The sequence below is a fragment of the Quercus lobata genome, chromosome 4 (assembly GCF_001633185.2).
Source record: "Quercus lobata isolate SW786 chromosome 4, ValleyOak3.0 Primary Assembly, whole genome shotgun sequence".
NCBI lineage: Eukaryota > Viridiplantae > Streptophyta > Magnoliopsida > Fagales > Fagaceae > Quercus > Quercus lobata.
In genome coordinates this window covers 29,254,797-29,274,718 of record NC_044907.1, presented here as the reverse complement: position 1 = coordinate 29,274,718, position 19,922 = coordinate 29,254,797, and the positions used below count along the sequence as shown (strand labels likewise).

The 19,922-nt window shown below is 33.8% G+C and overlaps 1 protein-coding gene across 3 annotated transcripts; it reads left to right on the top strand.

The window, feature by feature from the left end:
* Positions 1 to 8,704: 8,704 nt before the first annotated feature.
* LOC115986304 (F-box/kelch-repeat protein At3g23880-like) lies at positions 8,705 to 18,322 on the top strand. Of its 3 annotated transcripts, XR_004090632.1 has the most exons (4): positions 8,705 to 9,939; positions 15,782 to 15,864; positions 16,480 to 17,063; positions 18,215 to 18,322. XR_004090632.1 is itself a non-coding variant. In XM_031109166.1 (2 exons), exon 1 carries the CDS (start codon positions 8,754 to 8,756, stop codon positions 9,936 to 9,938), a length of 1,185 nt encoding a protein of 394 aa, XP_030965026.1. In that variant the 5' UTR covers positions 8,705 to 8,753; the 3' UTR covers position 9,939; positions 15,782 to 16,057. The 3 variants fall into 3 exon arrangements, 1 of the variants encoding a protein (XP_030965026.1); XR_004090631.1 differs by lacking the exon at positions 18,215 to 18,322 and having other exon boundaries at positions 16,480 to 17,234; XM_031109166.1 differs by lacking the exons at positions 16,480 to 17,063; positions 18,215 to 18,322 and having other exon boundaries at positions 15,782 to 16,057.
* Positions 18,323 to 19,922: the final 1,600 nt, after the last annotated feature.

Sequence of the window (19,922 nt, the reverse complement as noted above, 5' to 3'; positions counted from 1 at the left end):
AGGAGAGAGGTAGACCCTATTCTACTTCTCCCTTAAAAGAGGTGTTTGTTGCCTGAGAAATCGCGGATTGGGGTTTTAGAGATATAAAAGTTGAGAGGCATTGAGAAAAAACTTTTGTGATTTAACTTTGGCAAAAAATCAAACATATTTAAAAAAAATAAAAAATGACTTGACATGGAAAATGCTGGGGCTTTAAAGTTTATGTGGCAAGTTCTCGTGAGGTCAACAAAAAGTCGCTTCGGTTTTATAGTATTGATTAGTTACTAACCCGTGTGATGTACCAAATCCAAATAGATAGCAAATATTAAAGAACTTCACTTTATTCAATACTACAAGGAATTAAAAATGAATAATTATAAATTTAAAGCTAGAAAACAGAAAAAAGGGAGAGTGGAAAAACAGCCATCACCGAGGAGAGAGAAGCAGAGATAATAATGCGGTTTAATGTTTGTATTGGTGGCTTGTTATTGTATAGTAATGTTTTTGTGCGAAAGAAAGAAACCCTAAGCCCTCGTTTGATACGAGAGGATGGAATAAAATGGAAAAGAATAAAAGGAATAATTTTAGAATATTCTTCTTTTTCCTTGTTTGGGAGTTTTAATGGAGAAAATGAAAAGTTCATTCTCTTATTTGGGAGTTTAAGTGGGAGGAAATAGAATGGGTAGGAGGAAATGCTCATTCCTCTGTATTCCCTTATGCTTACATTTGGAATGAGTGAATAAAATGGATCGAAGTAGAAATGAATGAAAATAATAATTTTAGAATTGGACAAAGTTTAGCTACAAAATTAGTTGTAGCTTAAGGTTACAACCTTACTCAATAAAATAAATATTATTACATATTTTGAAAATCTAATCATTAAATTACATATTTTATAAGTTTATATTTTATGCACAATTTTAAACTACAAAAACTTACAATTTAAACAATATTATTGATGATCTTTAATTTTCTAGAAATTTTGCAAGCACGGAAGAAATAAGAAGAAAATGTAATCCAATTATGAATTTGTCAAAATTCACCTCTAATAAAAAGATATTGAGTAAGATTGTAACCTTAGGTTACAACAAATTTTATACTAAACTTTTGTAAGAGCATTAGCATTCTATATAAAATCATCCTAAATAATACTCATTACATAAAAAGATCTATTAAATGATGCATTTTTATATATATAAAAAAGTTAGATAATTTTTCCTTTAAAAATGTTTAAATAATGTCATTTCCTAACAGATTTGGATGAAAAGGGAGCAACAAAAAAGCCAAAATTTTCGTAAAAAGAATCCAGTAAAATTTTAGATATCATAACACACACACATATACAATGGTAACTCAAAATTGGTGCACCGACATTGACTAATACTTAAATATTTTGTTCTTTAGGCCAAACTGAAATAGACTTCAGTATGGTATAAAAAATTTCGGGGAAAAAACATCCCACTTTTTTCGTTTGGCTTTGGCTTTGTTTGTTTCACAATTTTTTTTTTTTCACACTAAAATATTTGTATATCCAATTCTCACTTTTTATGTTTTTCCTCCTCACTAGTCTCAGCATTTCTCTTCCTCTGAGTCTGATAAGGAATGAGTTTTATAAAAATTCACTATTTAGAAAAATATATATTAAATATGTCAAAGGTTCTTTTTAAATAAACATTGTATGAAGTTATTTATTATTTGACTTATATTTTTTAAAAATATTTTGCATTTTTATTTCTATTAAAAGGAAAATAAAAAGAATACAATATTCAAATTTTTAATTATTTAAAGATTTTTACAATATTCTAACACACACACACTGAAGAGAAAATAAGGTTTTACTGCAAAAGTACATCACAAACTCATTATTTAAAGATTTTTTTATAAAATATGAGAGAGAGAGAGAGAGAGAGAGAGAGAGATTCCAAATTTTTATTCTTTAGAAAGGTTCCCTACATTATAAAAAAACCAAAAAAAAAAAAAAAAAAACTAGCATCATTGCAGTTTATTAATAAAGAAAAATTCTTGAGGTATAAATGCTCACTGTTCCTTGCTTCTTATTTGTAATTGCCATTTGGCTTGATCTTTTGATTATTTTCTAATTATTTAAATTTAGTTGAATTATCAATAATGATATTATTATCAGATTTTTTTTTACTTTAAAATACTGTTATATATATATATATATATATATATGTTTGTGTGTGTGTGTAATTGATTTTCTTGTAATTGATTCAAGTACTTTATATTCATCATTGTGAAATAAACTAAAATAAACTAACTTTTATCATTTTGACTCACATGTAGAGAACGAGAAATCGATATCTAAGATACACCAATCAAGAGTGTGAATCTTTGCAGGAGACGCTGGAACATAATGTCTCATGTTTAACTCACCATCTCAAGAAAGTGGAGATCAATAGTTTTGTTTGTAGGATAATAGCTTCTTAACAATTGGTTTAAGTATTTGCTTGAGAACGGAAAGGTATTGGAAAAAATGACTATTGCTTGTCAGAACCCAGAGAATAAAAGGTTTGTAAGGTTGCAAGAATTTGGTAGAGCATCTCCAAATGTTGCTACATCATTTACCACTTTTATGGAGAGAAAACCGTTATGGTTTGAAGTTAATGATGGTTCCGGTGATAGAATTGATGGAATTATGTGATTTTGAAGATAGGAGGTACTAGCAATAATTTATTGAAGAAGTAAAGAACCCGTGTCAATAATTTGATATGAATTCCTGTACCATAGATCAAGAGTTTGATGTTGACTTTAGTTTTCTAAATTATCAATTTACATTTTATTTTAAAAATAAGTAATTAATTTTTATATTTAGAAATTTTACATTTATCTTTTATGATCTTCCAATACATACACGATCACAAAAGTCTTTCAACTGAACCAATGAGAATTAAAATTTTAATTGGTTTTCATTAATCTTCTTCGATTGCAATCTAAATTAATTATTGTTGGTGCAAACACAATAATAATGGAAACAATACAAAGAGAAATTGAATAATACGCTGAATATTATTAATTTGAAGAGATGAACACAACACTATTTAGACTGAGGCGCAGCAATTGCTCTCTTTAAGGAGATTCAAGCCCTTGGTTGGCTAATCTTTGTAACCGGTGCAGACTTTCTTTGACTTGTCTCCCTTAGGATACAACAGCCCAACAAATGTTGTATGGTTAGAACAGCTTCTGCACAAAGTGTTCAAGCCCAAAACTCCACCAGAAGAACACCTTTCTTTGGTCTGAAATCTCTCAAGTATTTAGGAATATTATTGAATTCACTCTCTCACACAATACACTTTGCTTTTAACTATTTCTCTCCATTCACTATTGATATGAAATTAGTCCATAGCATAGCCACATATATAGTCTTCCAACCCTTCACATAACCTACATGTTATTTATTAATTTAGAAAACTTCTCTTAATTTATTTAATCTAACTTACATACAAGTAACTCTTTCTTTAACAAATTATAACTCATCTCTTTATTCATCTTCAATTATTTTGAGTTTCAACATATTTAATTTAAAATGTACTAACAATTATTTTTTAGTTCGAAAAAACTTTCATGCTCACTTTGAACTCATTTTGAACCAATGAAAATCATTCTTTCATATTTTATTATTATATACAAGTCAAATTTAAACAGTGAAAAACTACATCTTTATTGCAAAGATGCATTAATCAAGTAACCTAAACAAATCACTTTTCATTACTTATCTAAAAAATAAATTACCAAATTCTATACATACAATTTAGAACGTGAAAATTGTGTGAGCAAAATACTATGTGTTGTTTTATACTCTAGGTGAAAAATGTAAGGTTTAAATGTTAGGTAATGTGTTATATTAGTTCCCGAAATTTGAAAAGTTACATTTTAGTTCTCAAAAAATTGTACATCCAAATTAGTTCTTCCGTAGCTTTGTCTTTACAATTCTTCATACATGGCAAAATTCAACAAATTCATGTGATACTCAAGTTGTGTAAGGCTAAAGATGAATACATGCATTTGGTATGACTACAATATTTTGCAACTAAAACTAATTTTCGAAAGGCAGAAATCATATTTTCGTCCTTACATTTTCAGGCGATTCTTACTTTGGTCCCTAGATTTTATTTTTACCGCTTTTAGTCCCCAAAATCAAAAACCGTTTCATTTTAGTCCTTACCATCATCTCACCGATGGAAAATAGTCTACGTGGCAAACAAAGTGTACTATTGGCACACTAAAACCTGACGCAACCATTAAAATAATAATAAAAAATGTTATTTGGCATTAAAAAATGCCACATCAGCATCTAAATTTTAAAAACTAATTTATCAATTTTAACTAGATAAAAAAAATTAAAAACATAATTAAAAACCACATGAATCAAGATCTAACTATATCTCAAGAACAACAAAAATACCAACCCAAATATTTCTCCAAAAAAAAAAAAAAAAAAACCCAGATTTAAATACAAGAACAACATTTTCCTTTCCAGCCCTTTATCCTCTCCTTTTCATTAAAACCCACACAATCCCATCCTCTCTGTCTCTCTTTTCCTCTATCCCTTGTCCTCTCAAATCCACACCCCAGGCAAACACGAGAAAGAAGAAAGCAGCGAATTTGAGGTTGATTCCGTTTGGATTTGATAGCTTCAAATATGAGGTTGCAAGTGGTTTGGTTTTGGCTATAAGGTTTGGATTTGAGGTTTGTGTTTGGTTTCTCTGAAAATAAGAAAATTTGGGTTTTGAGTTTTGTGTTTGGGGGCCGAAAATCTGGGGTTGGATTTAGTATTTGGGGGCCGAAAATATGGATTTGATTTTTGTGTTTGATGCTTTGGTGGTGTGGGGGTTTGAAATATGGTTTTGAGTTTTATGTTTCGGCCAATCTGGGTTTGAATTCAAATTTTCTGGGTTTTAAATTTTATGTTCATCTTCTCTAAATCCATGGTTGAAGACCCATAGCCGAAACCCCATGGTTGAAGATCCACGACCGAAACCCACCTTGACCGAGATCTGATCTTTTCTCTCTCTAAACCCAGATGGTCACTGTGGTTTGATCTGACTAGCTCATGATTGTGTTTTGGTGTATTTTATTGCTGAGGATTGGCTTTGAGTTTTGGTATTTTGTTTTTGATCTAACCGTGTTTTAGGTTTTGTTTGTTTTATTATTATTATTATTATTTTTTTTTGATTAAGTGTTTTGGGTTTTGTTAGTTGATTGTGTTAAAGTATCTGAGTTTGATCATGGTTTTGTATATGTTTTTGCTTGTTTGGATGTTAAGAAAATGCAAGAAAAGAGAATAAAATCTTGAATTTCTTTTTCTAGGCAACCATGTTCTTGGGGGAAGAACATGAAGAACAATTATTATTTAAATAATTAAATGATAATTAAAATTTTATTTTATTTTAAAATAACATAAAATAAAATATTTTAAATATGTTTTAATTCTGCCGTTTGCCACGTGTGTATTTTCCATCTCTAATGTAATGGCAGTAACTAAAACGGGAAGCGTTTTTCAAGATAGGGACTAAAAGCGGTAAAAATAAAATCTAGGGACCAAAGTGGGAATCGCCTGAAAATGTAGGGACGAAAATGTGATTTTTGCCTTTTCAAAATAGAACCTCAATAAAATTACTTTAGAATTAATAGTGTGTGGGGTAAAAACAAAAGCAAATGCCCAAATGGAAAAAATTGGGCTTTGGGGACAAGCCCACTACAATTAATTTGAAGAGATGGATATAGCAGACCAACATATAGGCTCCTAATCCAAAGTGTTTAAGTCAGAGAAAAAGATTTAGATAGAAAGAAAATAAAACTAACAAGAAAGATGGAAGTAAAAAGATTGTATTAATTTCTCCTCATTCAATCGAAGGAGCTTGTTACACTTCAAGGTTACAAGTTCCAGTTATTTCTCTTTCAATTCTTTAAATTCTGATCCTTGTTCACTAAAATCTCTCCCCCTCTTATAGTAGCTACCCTTTAATCTTGACCCTTCACCTAGAGAGTGGTTGATTAGCCTCAGATACTTGTCTCATCCTACCTTTGGAGAAAGTGCTAAGTGAGCTACAAGTTGTTATGGCACTATTAAGGTGTCATTCAACCATTAATGTAGCTAACATGGTTGGTGCAATGCATTCAATGCGGAGGTAATGGTTGCTTTCCTAACAAGTTTTCTCACTCTCTCTTCTTCCATATTGGCCACGGTTGCATCCCTCGGCTCATGCCTCCAAGCCAACGGTGGGGCTCCTCTTGCTAATTTATGGACGGTCACATTCGAGGCGGTTGCCTTCCTAGAATTGTTTAAAGACCCTCATTCGAACCCTTCTTTCAAGTTGTACTAGGTTTTTCTTTTCGAGATCTGCCTGCTTGGCTCATAGGTTCCTCAAGCATGGACCAGTAGGGGTGGTTGTCCTCGGACCCCCCCCCCCCCCAACAAATAGCATATTTTCATCTATGTTCTAAAATAAAAGTTGAATAAAGTAAGTAAAAATGAAAAACAAAAAATTATTTTAATTTCTAATTAAAATAATAAAAAACTAATTAAGAAAAGGTAATAAATAAAAAATATTATTTTTGGTTATGTGAAAAGTTAGAAAAATAAAATTATTTTTTTGATAAAGTTATTTTTTTACAAAATATTCTTATTAAATATAATCTGTTCTAAAAGAGAGAATTTCGATACATCAATAAATTTATTATTTATTGTTTTCTTTTGCCTCCTTAGATCAATCAAGATTCTTTCTTTTTTAAGTTCTCTTCAAATAATTAAATATGAAGAAATAAAATTCACATATGTTATTGATTAAAATTCAATCTAGTCTATTGATTAAATTTGTCCTTAAAATTTAGTTTTTAATAATTGAGTGTCTCATTTTATCAAAATAAGTCAATTTGGTCTATTTGCCCAAATCTAAATGAAGTCATTTAAATAGGTTTTTATTAATATGTTTATATATATAACTGTGGGAGGACGGGAAACCAAGGACAAGAGCATGCAAACTGAGGACAAGAATAAATGGGAAGAGGTCAAACATGATAACGGAATCACAAAACCCAAGAAGATTGACATGCCCGAGGAACTCGAGGATATGGGTACATTCCTAGAAGGGCCGAGGTCTAGCCATGAAGACCACTTGACACGTGATTGAGGAAAGGAAGGAAGGTTTATCATTGAGTAGGTGAAGGAAGGGTAGTGATAAAGTATCCATCGCCTCCGCATTCAATACTCTACACTCACTTAGCTGGCCACATTAATGGTGGAATGACCCCTGAATAGTGTCATTACAGTTCACAACCTAATAGAGAAACCTTCTAGTGAGGCCTTGATGGGACAAGTATCTGAAGAAAAAACCTTGGTCATCCAAGTGGAAGGCAAGGATGCAATCTGGATGACTATATAAAGGAATGGGATCCCTACAAGAAAGGGGATCAAGAAAAAAAGCAAATAAGAGAGAGAGTGAAAACATTGTAGTTCAAGAACAAGTGTTAACCTACACCTTGGCCTAAACCGAGGAGCATTGTTGTATTAATCCCAGACATAAGTTGTTTTACTTTGCCTGATTTATATATGTTAAACATACATTCCAATATCACTTCATAGAGTTGTTAAAAAGGGGAAACAAGGTTGATTGGGATCCCATCTCTATAAATTAATTGAGCGAGGTTGAAATCTTACTTGTTCAATTTTGGCCCGCCACAATAATCATCCTAAATAGTACTCATTACACAACAAGATCTATAAAATGAGTCTTTTAAAAAAAAAAAATAGAAAATCATTTTCTTAAAAAATGTTTAAATAATGTCATTTGCTTATAAATTTGGATGAGGTAAAAATTGGCTCATTTTAGCAAGTGAGGGAGTGTCCAAGAGATTGGCTAACCCAACCCACCTGAAGGATCTAATTGAACTTGAACCATACTTGATATGATCCAATAGTTGTTGCAGTCAGCTGCAGGTCTCCACTTTCAAAACCTGATTTTATAGGGTTGAGTGTATGTTCTCTCCTCCAAAACTTGAGCAACTCGATCCAATCAACGACCCAAGCAAAATTCAGTAAGATCTCACTAGATCTGATGATATTCCATTACTAGTTAGGCACAAGCCTAACTCGGATCAATCGATAGTGGCTCTTAATAAAGACCAATTAGACAATTATAGTAAAAGTAAATAAACAAAGTGTGCATTTGGCATTGGCTTAAAATGCCAATTTTTTCTTCTTCTATTTAGCTTATTTTTGCTAATATTCATGGTTCTACTGCATTTTTTGATACTATTCATGAGTCTTACTGTACTATTTCATTTACCTTTTTGCTTTATTTACAATACTTTCAGTAAAAAGTTTTCACTTTTAAAAAGTTTTTGATACTATTCATAGGTCCTTTTACCTTTTACATAGTGTGTGCTTGGCAAAAATTAAAGAGTCAACTTATTTTACTATTCAGCTTATTTTTGTTACTATATATAAACCTCACTGCACTTTTTTGGTACTATTCATGGGTCTTACTGTACTATTCCAGCTAATTTTTACCTTTATCTACAAATTAAAATACTTCCAATAAAAAAATTTCAATTTTAATAAAATAAACAAATCGCAAACGGACCCTAAATAAGCTGTTTCAAACTTACAGCTTTCCTTATTAATCTTTTTTATTTTTGGAAATTTAAGCCGGTCAGATAAGCTCAGAATCACTTGATTTGCTCTCCATCTGCAAACTTATTTATCCTTTGCCATTCCACAAACAGCTTACGAGCAATAACAGAGTCACAAAACAATGACTGCCTATCTCCCTGAGGAAGTGGTGATAAACATACTCTCACGCCTACCTCCAAAATCCCTAATCCGATTCAAGTGCGTCTCCAAAACCTGGCTCTCTCTCATCGGAACCCCAGATTTGATCACTCGAAACCTCATCAACAACTCCACTCTCATCTCTAAATACGAAGACCCCAATAACCCTCTCTTCTTCCTCGTCAAAGCCACAGACAAAAACGAAACCTCGAAGCACACATTCTCGTTCCTATCCTACGACAACCTCGATCCAGAATACACATCCGAAGTCATCCTTAACCTCCCACAACCAAACCATGGTCTCAACCTCGACATCGTCGGTTCCTCCTCCGATGGTCTCCTCTGTCTCTGTTTCGCAAGCACCATCTACCTCTGGGACCCCACCACGTCATCAGTGCTCGAGCCTCTCCCTCCTATAACCCCTCGCGAAATGGTCAATGTCGATTTCCACAGTGTTGGGTTCGGATTCGATTCCACATCCAATGACTTCAAGGTCGTGAGGCTTCTCAATGTTCATTTCAGGTCCGCGACCAATTTGCTTCATATAAGTCAAGAAGCGGAAGTGTATAGCGTCAGCAGTGGTTCGTGGAGGCAGCTGGATCCTCAGGTTGCTCGCGTGCCTTATGGGATTCATACACAGTCGAGGGTCACAATGTACTTGGATGGAAACTTTTTCTGGTGCGCGACCCCGCTTCCATTAGATAATAATGAGGATGAGAAGATTGTTCGCTTCGACTTTGCTAGGGAGGTATTCAAGTCTACTTCATTTCCGGACGCTTGTGTTATTGGGGATTACTCCAGTTGGAAGACGACTCTCACCGCGTTGAACGGGTCTATTGCTATGCTGGTTTATCCTTTTGGGAAGGAGGTGGAGATGTTGTGTTTTGATATATGGGTTTTGTTTGAATTTGGTGTTAGGGAGTCGTGGACTAAGCTTATTAGAATTGGACCCTCTTTGGATTTGGAAAGGCCATTGGGATTTTGGGGGTATGGAAAGATGTTTATGGAGAGCAAAGAAGGGCACCTGGTCTTGTATGATCCTTCTACAAACACAGGCAAGATTTTTCCATTTGATGGGCTTAAGGGATCGTTACAAGTTGCTCTCTACACTGAGTTTTGGGAAACAAACGAGGACGATGGTGAAGACCAAGAGGAAGTGAATCAATGAGGTATGGTTCAATTGTGCTGCCTTTTTTTATAAAATTGTGGTCCTAAACGTTGGTTTTGAGTGTTATCAATACATTATTGTGTTATATTTTATTTAAGAGCCATTTTGTTGACATTAGCTCGTTTGATGTGGATCCATAAAAAAATTATGATATTAGATGGTATTCATTTATATGTAAGGTAAAGGATATTAGGCAGAAATCAAATTGGTGGAATTTTATTATATTTTTTATTTAAAGAATTGGTTTAAACACTATAGACTCAATCATTCATAATATAAATGATGACATGAAGTTGAATTAAGTAAAACTAAGAAAATAAAGTAATTGCTTGTTATTTGTTGGCTTTGGTCTTGGGAAGATTATGTTCAAGATATAGGAAATAGGAATGACTTCATTGTGTGCAACAATGTTAAACTGTCTAGATAGGGTGACACTTGAATTTACTTTTGTTACTTCCTATTTCTTAATTGGGCTCTGGGTTTTCAGGTGAGGAATCCTCCCTCATCCTCATGGGCCCTGATAACTTGATAAGTAAAATTGAGTTCTCAATTAATCAAACGTGCGTTATGATTGGCACAAGTTGTTTCTATTCATTTTCACTAATCATATTCTTTCTATTGATTGGCTTAAAAAAATCATTTTTGTGTATGACAATTTGGACATGAAATTTCCGTATAATCTTCTTGGGAACTTATATTTTATGTTGATCATAAAACATTATTTGGCTTTGAAGGCGTTTTTGATTATTTTGATGGACGCTATCTAGTACTAGTGGCTTATATATAGTTAGTGCCTTCAACTTCTTTTAGTTTTCCTTTTTTGACCATGGTACTTACCTATTAATTCATATGGGAGATAAAATCTGTAGTCAGTTGGTAGGGTTCTTTCTGAAGTATCTGCCACAGGGCTATAGATTTAATTGCTTCCTAGCATGTACCACTCAGGTGATATTCAATTTGTTAAGGGTCATGGGGGTTATAATATGAAATCCTTGGAAGGGAGGGAGTTGGTGACTAATGCAAGGGAGTTGAAAAACCTGGTTTTATCAAGAAGCAGTTATACCAAGGAAAATAATTCTATAGAATTAATTTTATTTTTCAAGCATTAAGAGTGAAGTAAACAAAGTGGAATGCAACTCTCCTATCAAATAAACTGTTTGGAGTGTAATAATTGTACACCCAACTGTGTTGAGATTTCTATGCTTTGCCAATTCTTTATTTCTAGGATCCTTTTATGGGTGGATATTTTCTGTTGGCAGTATCACATCACTACTTCCTTTTCAAAGTTGTAGATCTTCTTGGTTTTGTTTTGTTTTGATGAATCAGTAAGACTTTGATTGTACACCTCAATAACAAATGATACAAAAGCAGCATATTATTGATTCAGCAGATAACCTATACTGCATAGCCAAAGCTGCGACACAGCAACAGAACAATGTTTATCTAAGCACAAAACCACAGTGGGCTATACTCACCTAACATAAGCCATATTAGGCAAACAAGACCGCAACTAATATACAGACTTAGTATCAGTTAATTCTAACTCAACCGAAATCAACTTCAAGGCAGGGAATGGGGGGCAGGGCATAATTGATCTCCCATCTGTGGAAAGGCACTCTGATTGAACACTGAATTGCAGTTGAACTTATTACTCTCATTCTTCCTTTAACGTTCTTTTTAATAATTCCAATGAGCTGTTCTTCTATAGATCTTCCCTGCATGTTAAAAACATTTCTTTGTTCACACAACTGGTAGACAGTAGCCCACCAAGCTAACTTACATTGCAGGGTTCTAAATACCCTTCCTTTTAGTTGAGTAGTACCCCAGTTTACTAATTCCTTCCCGTAAGTCTTGCATCTGACACTAAGCAAAGGCCCATGATGTTATCCCAAATTCTCTTGGTGATTGAGCATTGAAAAAAGAGGTGGTCTCTATCTTCAATACTATACCTGCAAAAAACACACATGCTGCCCACAGCAAGCCCCCATTGAAGCATTCTGTCTTTTGTTGGGAGCTTGTTCAGGATAGCCATCCGACCAACAAAGGAGTGCCCTGGGATAGCTAGTCTAGACCACAACAGATTCCACCGTTCAACCTTTAGCTCTCTCTTTTTTCTTTTTCCTTTTCTGATAGAAATAAAATTTTGTTAAAACCACAAACTGCAGGACAAGCAAAACCGAAAAGGAAGCAATCCCTCAATCGAGGAGCTGTTCCTCCCTGATAATATTTACAACAACATCAGGGACAAACAAACATCAAGACACCCTGCACTAGAAGACTTTAAGGACTACTTGGCAAGAGCATGGGCTGCTTTATTTGCTTCCCTTGGTACCCATTTAAACAAAATGGTTGGAGCTTGCGATGCCTTAAAAGCAGTATCAGCCATAATAGCTTCAAGTCTCCAGCAACTTAACTTTTCTGGATTCTTCAAAGCATTCACACAATTTTTTGAGTCCCCTTCAATCACAGCTCTTGGAAAATTATAACTTCCTACCAGATGAGTTGCCCAATTAAAAGCTTCAGCTTCTGCTCGGAGAGGGAGAGTGGCTTTAACCTTTTTTGGTTGGGCAAAAACCAACCTCCCTCTACAATCTCCTGCCACAGCAGCGATGAAAGAACAATTATTCCCACTGCTGCATCAACATTTACTTTAAACCATTCTTGAATTGGAGAGGACCGTGATACAGTGCCTCTAGGGTGACTATACCTGCCAGACCACTGAATCACCTGCCATGCCAATGCTCAAGATATATTTTCTTCAGACCTGTACAAAGGTTATAGTAATCTAAGACTCTATCCTCACGGAGGGATTTGTTTCTGCATCTCCATACAAAATCTACAACCAAGGCACCATATAATAAAAATCTCACTCTCTCTTGGTCATCTGAAACCCATTCCTCAGGAGGGTCAAGAAAAATTTCCACAATTTGCGTCGTTGAATTTACCTGATTTCTATCAATTCTAAAACCCCAAGGGCTACCAAACCATAGGGCTCTAGATATGTGACATTCAACAAAAATATGTAGTGAGGATTCAGGAGGGTGACCACACAAAGAAGATAAATCTGGTTCTGTTGCAAACCTGCTCAGTTTTTCTTTTGTGGGAAGAATGTCCAAAGCTACTCTCCAAAGCATCATTTTAAGTCTTTCAAGAATCTTTGATTTCCATATCCTTCCAAACACTGGAGGTGGCCTACTTGATGCCTCTAGATTAATACTTTCCCAATACGCAGATCTTACCGAGAAAGAGCCATTCACATTTTTGGTCCGCAGTCACTTGTCTTCTTGATTGCATGGTCTGATGGGAATATTTAGAATATTAGAAAAGCCTTGACAGAGTCTCCATAAAACAGATTTTTCAATAAATCAACCTCCCAATCTGATTTAGATTGATTCGTTAGATGTGAAAGCAACATACATACCTGAGTGCTCTCTTGAGATGTCGGTCTTGGTTTATACTCTTGAAGGTCTGGAATCCACAGATCCTCCCAAACTAAAGTATTTTCACATTCAGCACTACCTTACAAGCACTTCCCAGCAATAACATTTTTGCTGCTTCAGTGCTTTTCCAAGTCCAAGAGCCGCCTTTTGATGAATTTTTCGAAAGCCAATTTTTCCCAACTTTATATTGCCCTTAAAACTTGGACACACAAACAATCCTTATTTGTCAAAATCCACCAAACAAACTTTGCAAGCAGGGCTAGATTAAACTCTAAGAGAGATCTAAATCCCAGCCCCCCGTCTTTCTTAGAGCAACATAATGATGCCCAAGCTTTTGGTGCAAAGAAGTTCTTTGATTCAGTCTTCAGATTCCTCCAGAATTTTCTTATCAGGGCCTCCATCTCGTCACAAATCCCTTTGTGGATTTGGAAGACCATTATAGAGTATGTTGGGTTGCTTGAGCTACTGAGGAAATAAGAATTGCCCTTCCTAACTAAGATAGGCCCTTTTTTTCCAACACCCAATACTAGACTCTCCTTTTTCCCTTAAGTAGAAAAAATCTTTTTTCCTGTTACTTGACAAAAACAAAGGTACTCCAAGATATTTAGCTCCCTGAGGGAGCTTCCTCAACCCCCAAAGGTGCTTAACCTGACGGAGGAATTTTTGGTGCACCCCTTTTGAAGCAAAAACTCTTGACTTCTCCAAATTGATGCTTTGTCCTGAAGACGCACAATAAGTATTAATACAATTCATTAAGGCATTAATCTCCCCTATTTTTGTCTTGCTGAAAAGAGTTACATCAGCTGCATAAAACAACTTTGAAATTTCTGGAGCTGAGTATGAAACTTTAACCCCATTGATTTTCCTGTTATTGACTTCTCTATTAATCAACCTTGCAAGAACTTCACTTCCCATTATAAACAGATATGGAGATAGCGGATCACTTTGTCTTAGACCTCTAGATGGAGAGACTATCTCCAATGCCCCCATTTAACAGTAGAGAAAACTTAATAGTTGATATAGACTAATGAATCAATTTTATTATTTGCTGACTAAATCCAAAATTACTCAACACTGCTGCAAGGAAAGCCCACTCCATTTTATCATATGCTTTTTGGAAGTTTAACTTGATTCCTAGGTACTGCTGCTTCTAATTTGTGTGCTTAAAACAGTGCACAACTTCCTGAGCCAACACTACATTCTCCGTAATATTTCTGTTTGGGAGAAAAGCAACTTGAGCCAGATCAATCAGCTTATGCAGTAGAGGTCTTAATCTAGCCACCAAAATCTTTGTGATTACTTTGTAGCTGAAATTACACAGGCTTATTGGTCTGAATTGAGCAAAGTTAAAAGCTCCCTGCACCTTGGGGATCAGAGTAATGTACGTTTGATATAACTCCTTAAGCATCCATCCTTCTCTAAAAAACCTTTGGACTGCTTCCACTAATTGGCTGCCCATGAAACCCCAGTAATGCCTAAAGAATAGGCCTGGCATACCATCTGGCCCAGGGGCTTTTAATGGATTCATCTCAAAAACGGCACTCCTAATCTCATCTCCAGTGGGGATTCTAGCAATCTCCTCTTTTTCAACTTGGGAAATACAAGGAGAAATAAGACTATCCAAATCACTAGGGAATTGGGGATTTGAAGTTTGAAACAACTCTTTAATGTGATTAACAAAATATTCTTCAATCTCCTTTCAAGTGTCAGTACAATCAAATTTATGAGAGGAGGTAGACCATAAGGCTCTGCCTTCCTGTTTCAACTCAATCAAAGGAAGCTTGGATGCTTACAAGATGATCTGATCTGGCAGTTATCCAGGTCCAGTAGATCCTTAGGATTTTAGGTTTTCATTCTTACATAAACCTTTTTGTGTATATCCTGTGTAAATAAGATTTATCCTTTTCTTAATAAAGCTACTTACAAAAATAAAAAATAAATAAAGGGAAAGAAAGGAAATAAACCAACAACTTCTGTGGAGGAGTTCACAAATGACAACGCCTTGATCAAGTGATAGAAATGTTAAAGACATCGAAAAATATATGCACTCCTTTTACATGTATATATTTTGGTCTTAAGTATCTCATTTGTGTACATATATTCATGATTGTCTTGTTATCTTTAGTTTCCATTAAGTATGCTTGTTCAGAATAGTTTGAGGTTTAGAATGTTAATACGCTATTACTCTACAGCTCTACTGCTACATCTCTTTGAAGTAGAAATGAAAACCCCAAGGATATTCCATTTTCCCTGAAACAAGCATCATAGCGTTTTTTCCAAGCTTTTGTTCACAGGAAAGCATTAATGTTCTGTTGGAAGAAAAACTTGCTATCACCGGACTAGTGTGTTTTTTATTTTTATTTTTTTATGACCTTTTCTCACCCTGCATTGTTGGTTCAACAGGTGTGCAAGGAGTGTTACTGGACATCATCATGGTGATATTATATTTTGATTCGGGCTTCATTCTTTGGTAATATAATAAAGAGGTACACCTAGAGTGCTAATTAGAGCTGCTTTCAGTATATGGTATTAGTTGTACCTGTTTGTCTGAATGATTTTCTGTTGCCTAGCTAAGATTGAAGGAGCACTATTGAAAGTATTTCCTATCTTTGTATAGTTCATACTAATCTTAAGCATCCTTCCCATTCCATTTAAGAAGTTTCATTGTTTGTTTGTTGAGATTCTTTTTATTCCTCCCTGTTTCTTTATGTTTTTTATTTTGCTTAAGCATGAGCAAGATAATAGTAGAGAGAAAACCGTTGGCTTTTTTGTGGTCTGCCACATGAAGCGATGATTATTTTGTACATTGGATATTTGCATAATCCCTCTGACAATATGTACGCTCTGATGGAATCCACGTGATATAAGAGGGAATATGCATATGTCAATTACATGGTACCTTCCTTCTCCATAGGAAGGGTGGTTTCAATGCAATGGAAAGAATTCTTTTCCTTTCCATTGCACTATCTGCCTAAAAACTCTAAAGAGCTAATGAGCATAGGGGAAGCAAAGTATGGACAAGTTTGGATGCAGAGAATCTACGATATCATATGCTAGAATTGACCAATGAATTTGAATTATATTTATTTTTTTCATTATAGGTACAATGCTAACAAAAGTGCCGTGATTGCTGGGAGAAAAGACACAATGACTTCAGCTATATAATTCATGATATACTGTAAATATCCAATATATATATATATATATATATATATTTTGTAGCATTGAGTACTCAAGTGGGTAAAAATTCACCTGTCAAGAAAAAAAAATATATATATATATATATATTTATATACATTATTTTTTTTCTTTTTGGGTATACTGCGAGAAGAGAAAGATATTGTGATCAGAAAAAGATTACGAACAAACCTGGGTTGAGAAACAACTAAAGCATTCTGGGCTAGAGCACATTTTCATAAGAAATGGGTCACACCATTGGCAGTTCTACGGTTCAAGAAAAGCCCGGATTTTGAAATTTTCTTTGCCTGTTAGAATGATCAATTCCCCTTATTTTTTACTTCAACCCAAATGGCGTGATACTAATGCATGTAGACTATCAGACTATGTGACTGCTTTCTTAAGTAGATACGTACTTGCTGAGTGGTGACTGCTTTCTTAAGTATACAACTCACCACTGATAACTCAAAATTCAATGGTGGAAGCTCTTGCTGTTGTTTCTGAAAGGGTAACACTCTATATCTTATAATAACTGATTTCAAACATTTAGTTTGCGTACGAGAAAATTAATTTCTTGGGTAAATATCTTTACTATGGTTGTTCTCAAGGAGGATTGGAAGTCCATAACTGAAGGAAGTCCTCTATTTTTTGTTTATATAGTAGACGCATGTTTTCTGGATAAATAAAACTTAGTTATTACTTATCAAAAAAAAAAAAAAAACTTAGTTATTACTGATGCCAAGTTTGGAACCTTGGTACAAAGGGTCCATTTTCCATGCTGACCACTAAGTATATAGTAGACACAAATGTATCTTCTACAATGAACTTATCACAGCATCCATAAAAATATGACCCAAATTCTGGATAATTATGCTCAATCCTAGCTTGCTGGCAAGGCAAGCTTGGTCATCATTGAAATGGTCATACATGGTTAAGTGTCCCCCATTGTTTAATGTGGTGTTTTTGGAAAGAGAGAAATAGTATATGTTTTGAAGATAACGAAAGATCCATACTAGACCTCAAGTTATTCTTCTTTAGAACTTTATTAGAATGGTTGGTTGCTTTGCAAAACCAATCATTCTATTCTTTCCTTGATTTTCTTGATTCTTGTAATTTTGTAATTGATTAGTTGACCCCTGTACACTCCCTATGTACTAGGTTGTCCCATTTTGATATCAATAAAACCTATTACTTACCCAAAAAAAAAAAAAAAAAGAAAAAGAAAAAAAAGATTCAGTTTTCAGTTTTTGTTGACTTGTTTAGCAAACTTTGATAAAGAATCGTTTGGTTATATATTCTGATTTTTTGGTTTATGCTGATTTATGGTAAATTTCGGGTACTTGGAATTGTCTAAGTACCATATTTTGTAATTAGCAATAGAATTCTCATTTGTTGGCCATGGTAATAATATTGTAGGTTCTTGATTTGTGAGATATATAAGCATATCTTGCTTTTATCTTTTTTTTTTTTCATTGTGTTTTGTTTAATTATGTTCAATTGCTCTTAAGGTAGGAGCCACATTTCAACCATCCAAAGAAATTTACCATATAGTTGAAATTAATATATTTGTAATGTGTTTGGGTAAGCTTGAAGCACTAAGAAAGGACTTTGTTTGTATTTGTCTTTTTCAGTATTTACATACTATGTTTTATGAAACAGGAATGTTCCACAATAAATTATGTAGTCTAAAGTGCCTGAAGTTATATGTGAGATTCAATGAAAGCCATGTGAAAGGGATAATCTACTTACTGAAGCATTCACCAAATCTAGAGGCTTTCATTATTTATTTATTTTTTTTTGAGAGAAAGAGGCTTTCATTATTGATTTTGAACCAATGGAGGAAGATCCTGCTGTTTTTCTAAAGTGGGTAAAATCCACATCTTATAATCATGATTTCAAACATTTAGTTTGTGTGCCTGAAAACAATCTTAAAATGAGTCTTCCAATTTCCAGTGGTTTCTATTTCTATTTTCTGTGTCAGTTTAATTTCAAATGTTTCCAGGCAACCATATAAAAAGAATGCTACTTGTTTATTTAATCATTTGAAGACGGTTGAGATTAGGAACTTCATTGGCTGAGTGGTTGAGCTAGAATTGGTCAAGTTTTTGCTTTATAGTGGGAAGGTATTGGAGACGATGGATATCGTTTATTAATAATATGAAGAAAATGACGAAGAATATTGAAAAAGTATTGGCATATCCTAAAGCATCTCTATATGTTGTTATATCATCTCTACGGGTTGTTACTAAAGTTGCATCTATTAGATTATTGATTGCTATAATTGCTATTCATAATTTATTGATACATCAAATGAATGTAAAGACGGCATTTTTACATGGAGATTTAGAAGAAGAAATCTACATGGACCAACCTGATGGTTTTACATGCTAGGTAATGAACACAAGGTATGTAAATAATTAAAATCTTTATATAGATTAAAATAAGCACCTAGACAGTGGCTTGAGAAATTTGATCAATTTTTACCTTCTAATGGTTTTAAAACAAAAGAAAGTGACAAGTGTATACATTATAAAACTTTTGATGATGACTTTTGATGAGCATCATCAAAAGTTTTATAATGTATACACTTGTCACTTATTGTACTATTGTGCAATATGTTAGTATTATTGGTAGTCTTATATATGCCACTGATTGTACCAGATCCGATATTGCATGAGTTCTAGTAAGATTTACTAGCAAACCTAATTATGAGAACTGCACACAGGCTTGTCTGTTACCGTTGTTTAAACAACAGTTTTCAATGTTTAAACAACACTAGTCATTAACCAGTGTGATGCACGGGAAAATTACTGAAAATAAAATATAATGATGCAAAGCAATTATGCAAAATACCATTTAAATTAAATGACAAATATTAGTGAATGTTGTTATCCTTAATTGTTTGTGTTATGTTTAGAGTTTCATATCTAAATTACTACAATACTACTTGTAGCAACTGAAATTCACAATATAAGTATAATATATGAGGCTAAAACTTATTTTATCTAAGGGTTGTCATCTAAAATTGTAATCGTGGAACACAAAGAGGTGGGAATTATTTTCTTTTTATTAGTATTTTTAAATTTAAGAAAAATAATTTTAAATTGTAGGACAAATTTAGGAAAAATAATGGTAATGACATGGCAGTTGATGTGGCTTATCCTGAGCATAGCAACATTAAATGCTACGTTTCAGCTTTTAGTAATATATAAATTATATGTATTTTTACACTCTTTTTTACCTGTAAGTATTTCCAAAAAATACAAACAACGTTACTAGAACAACATTACCAAACGGGTCTTTACTATATCAAAGATATCCTACTGTTCTTGAAGGATATAGTGATGCTAGTTGGAAAATATTATAA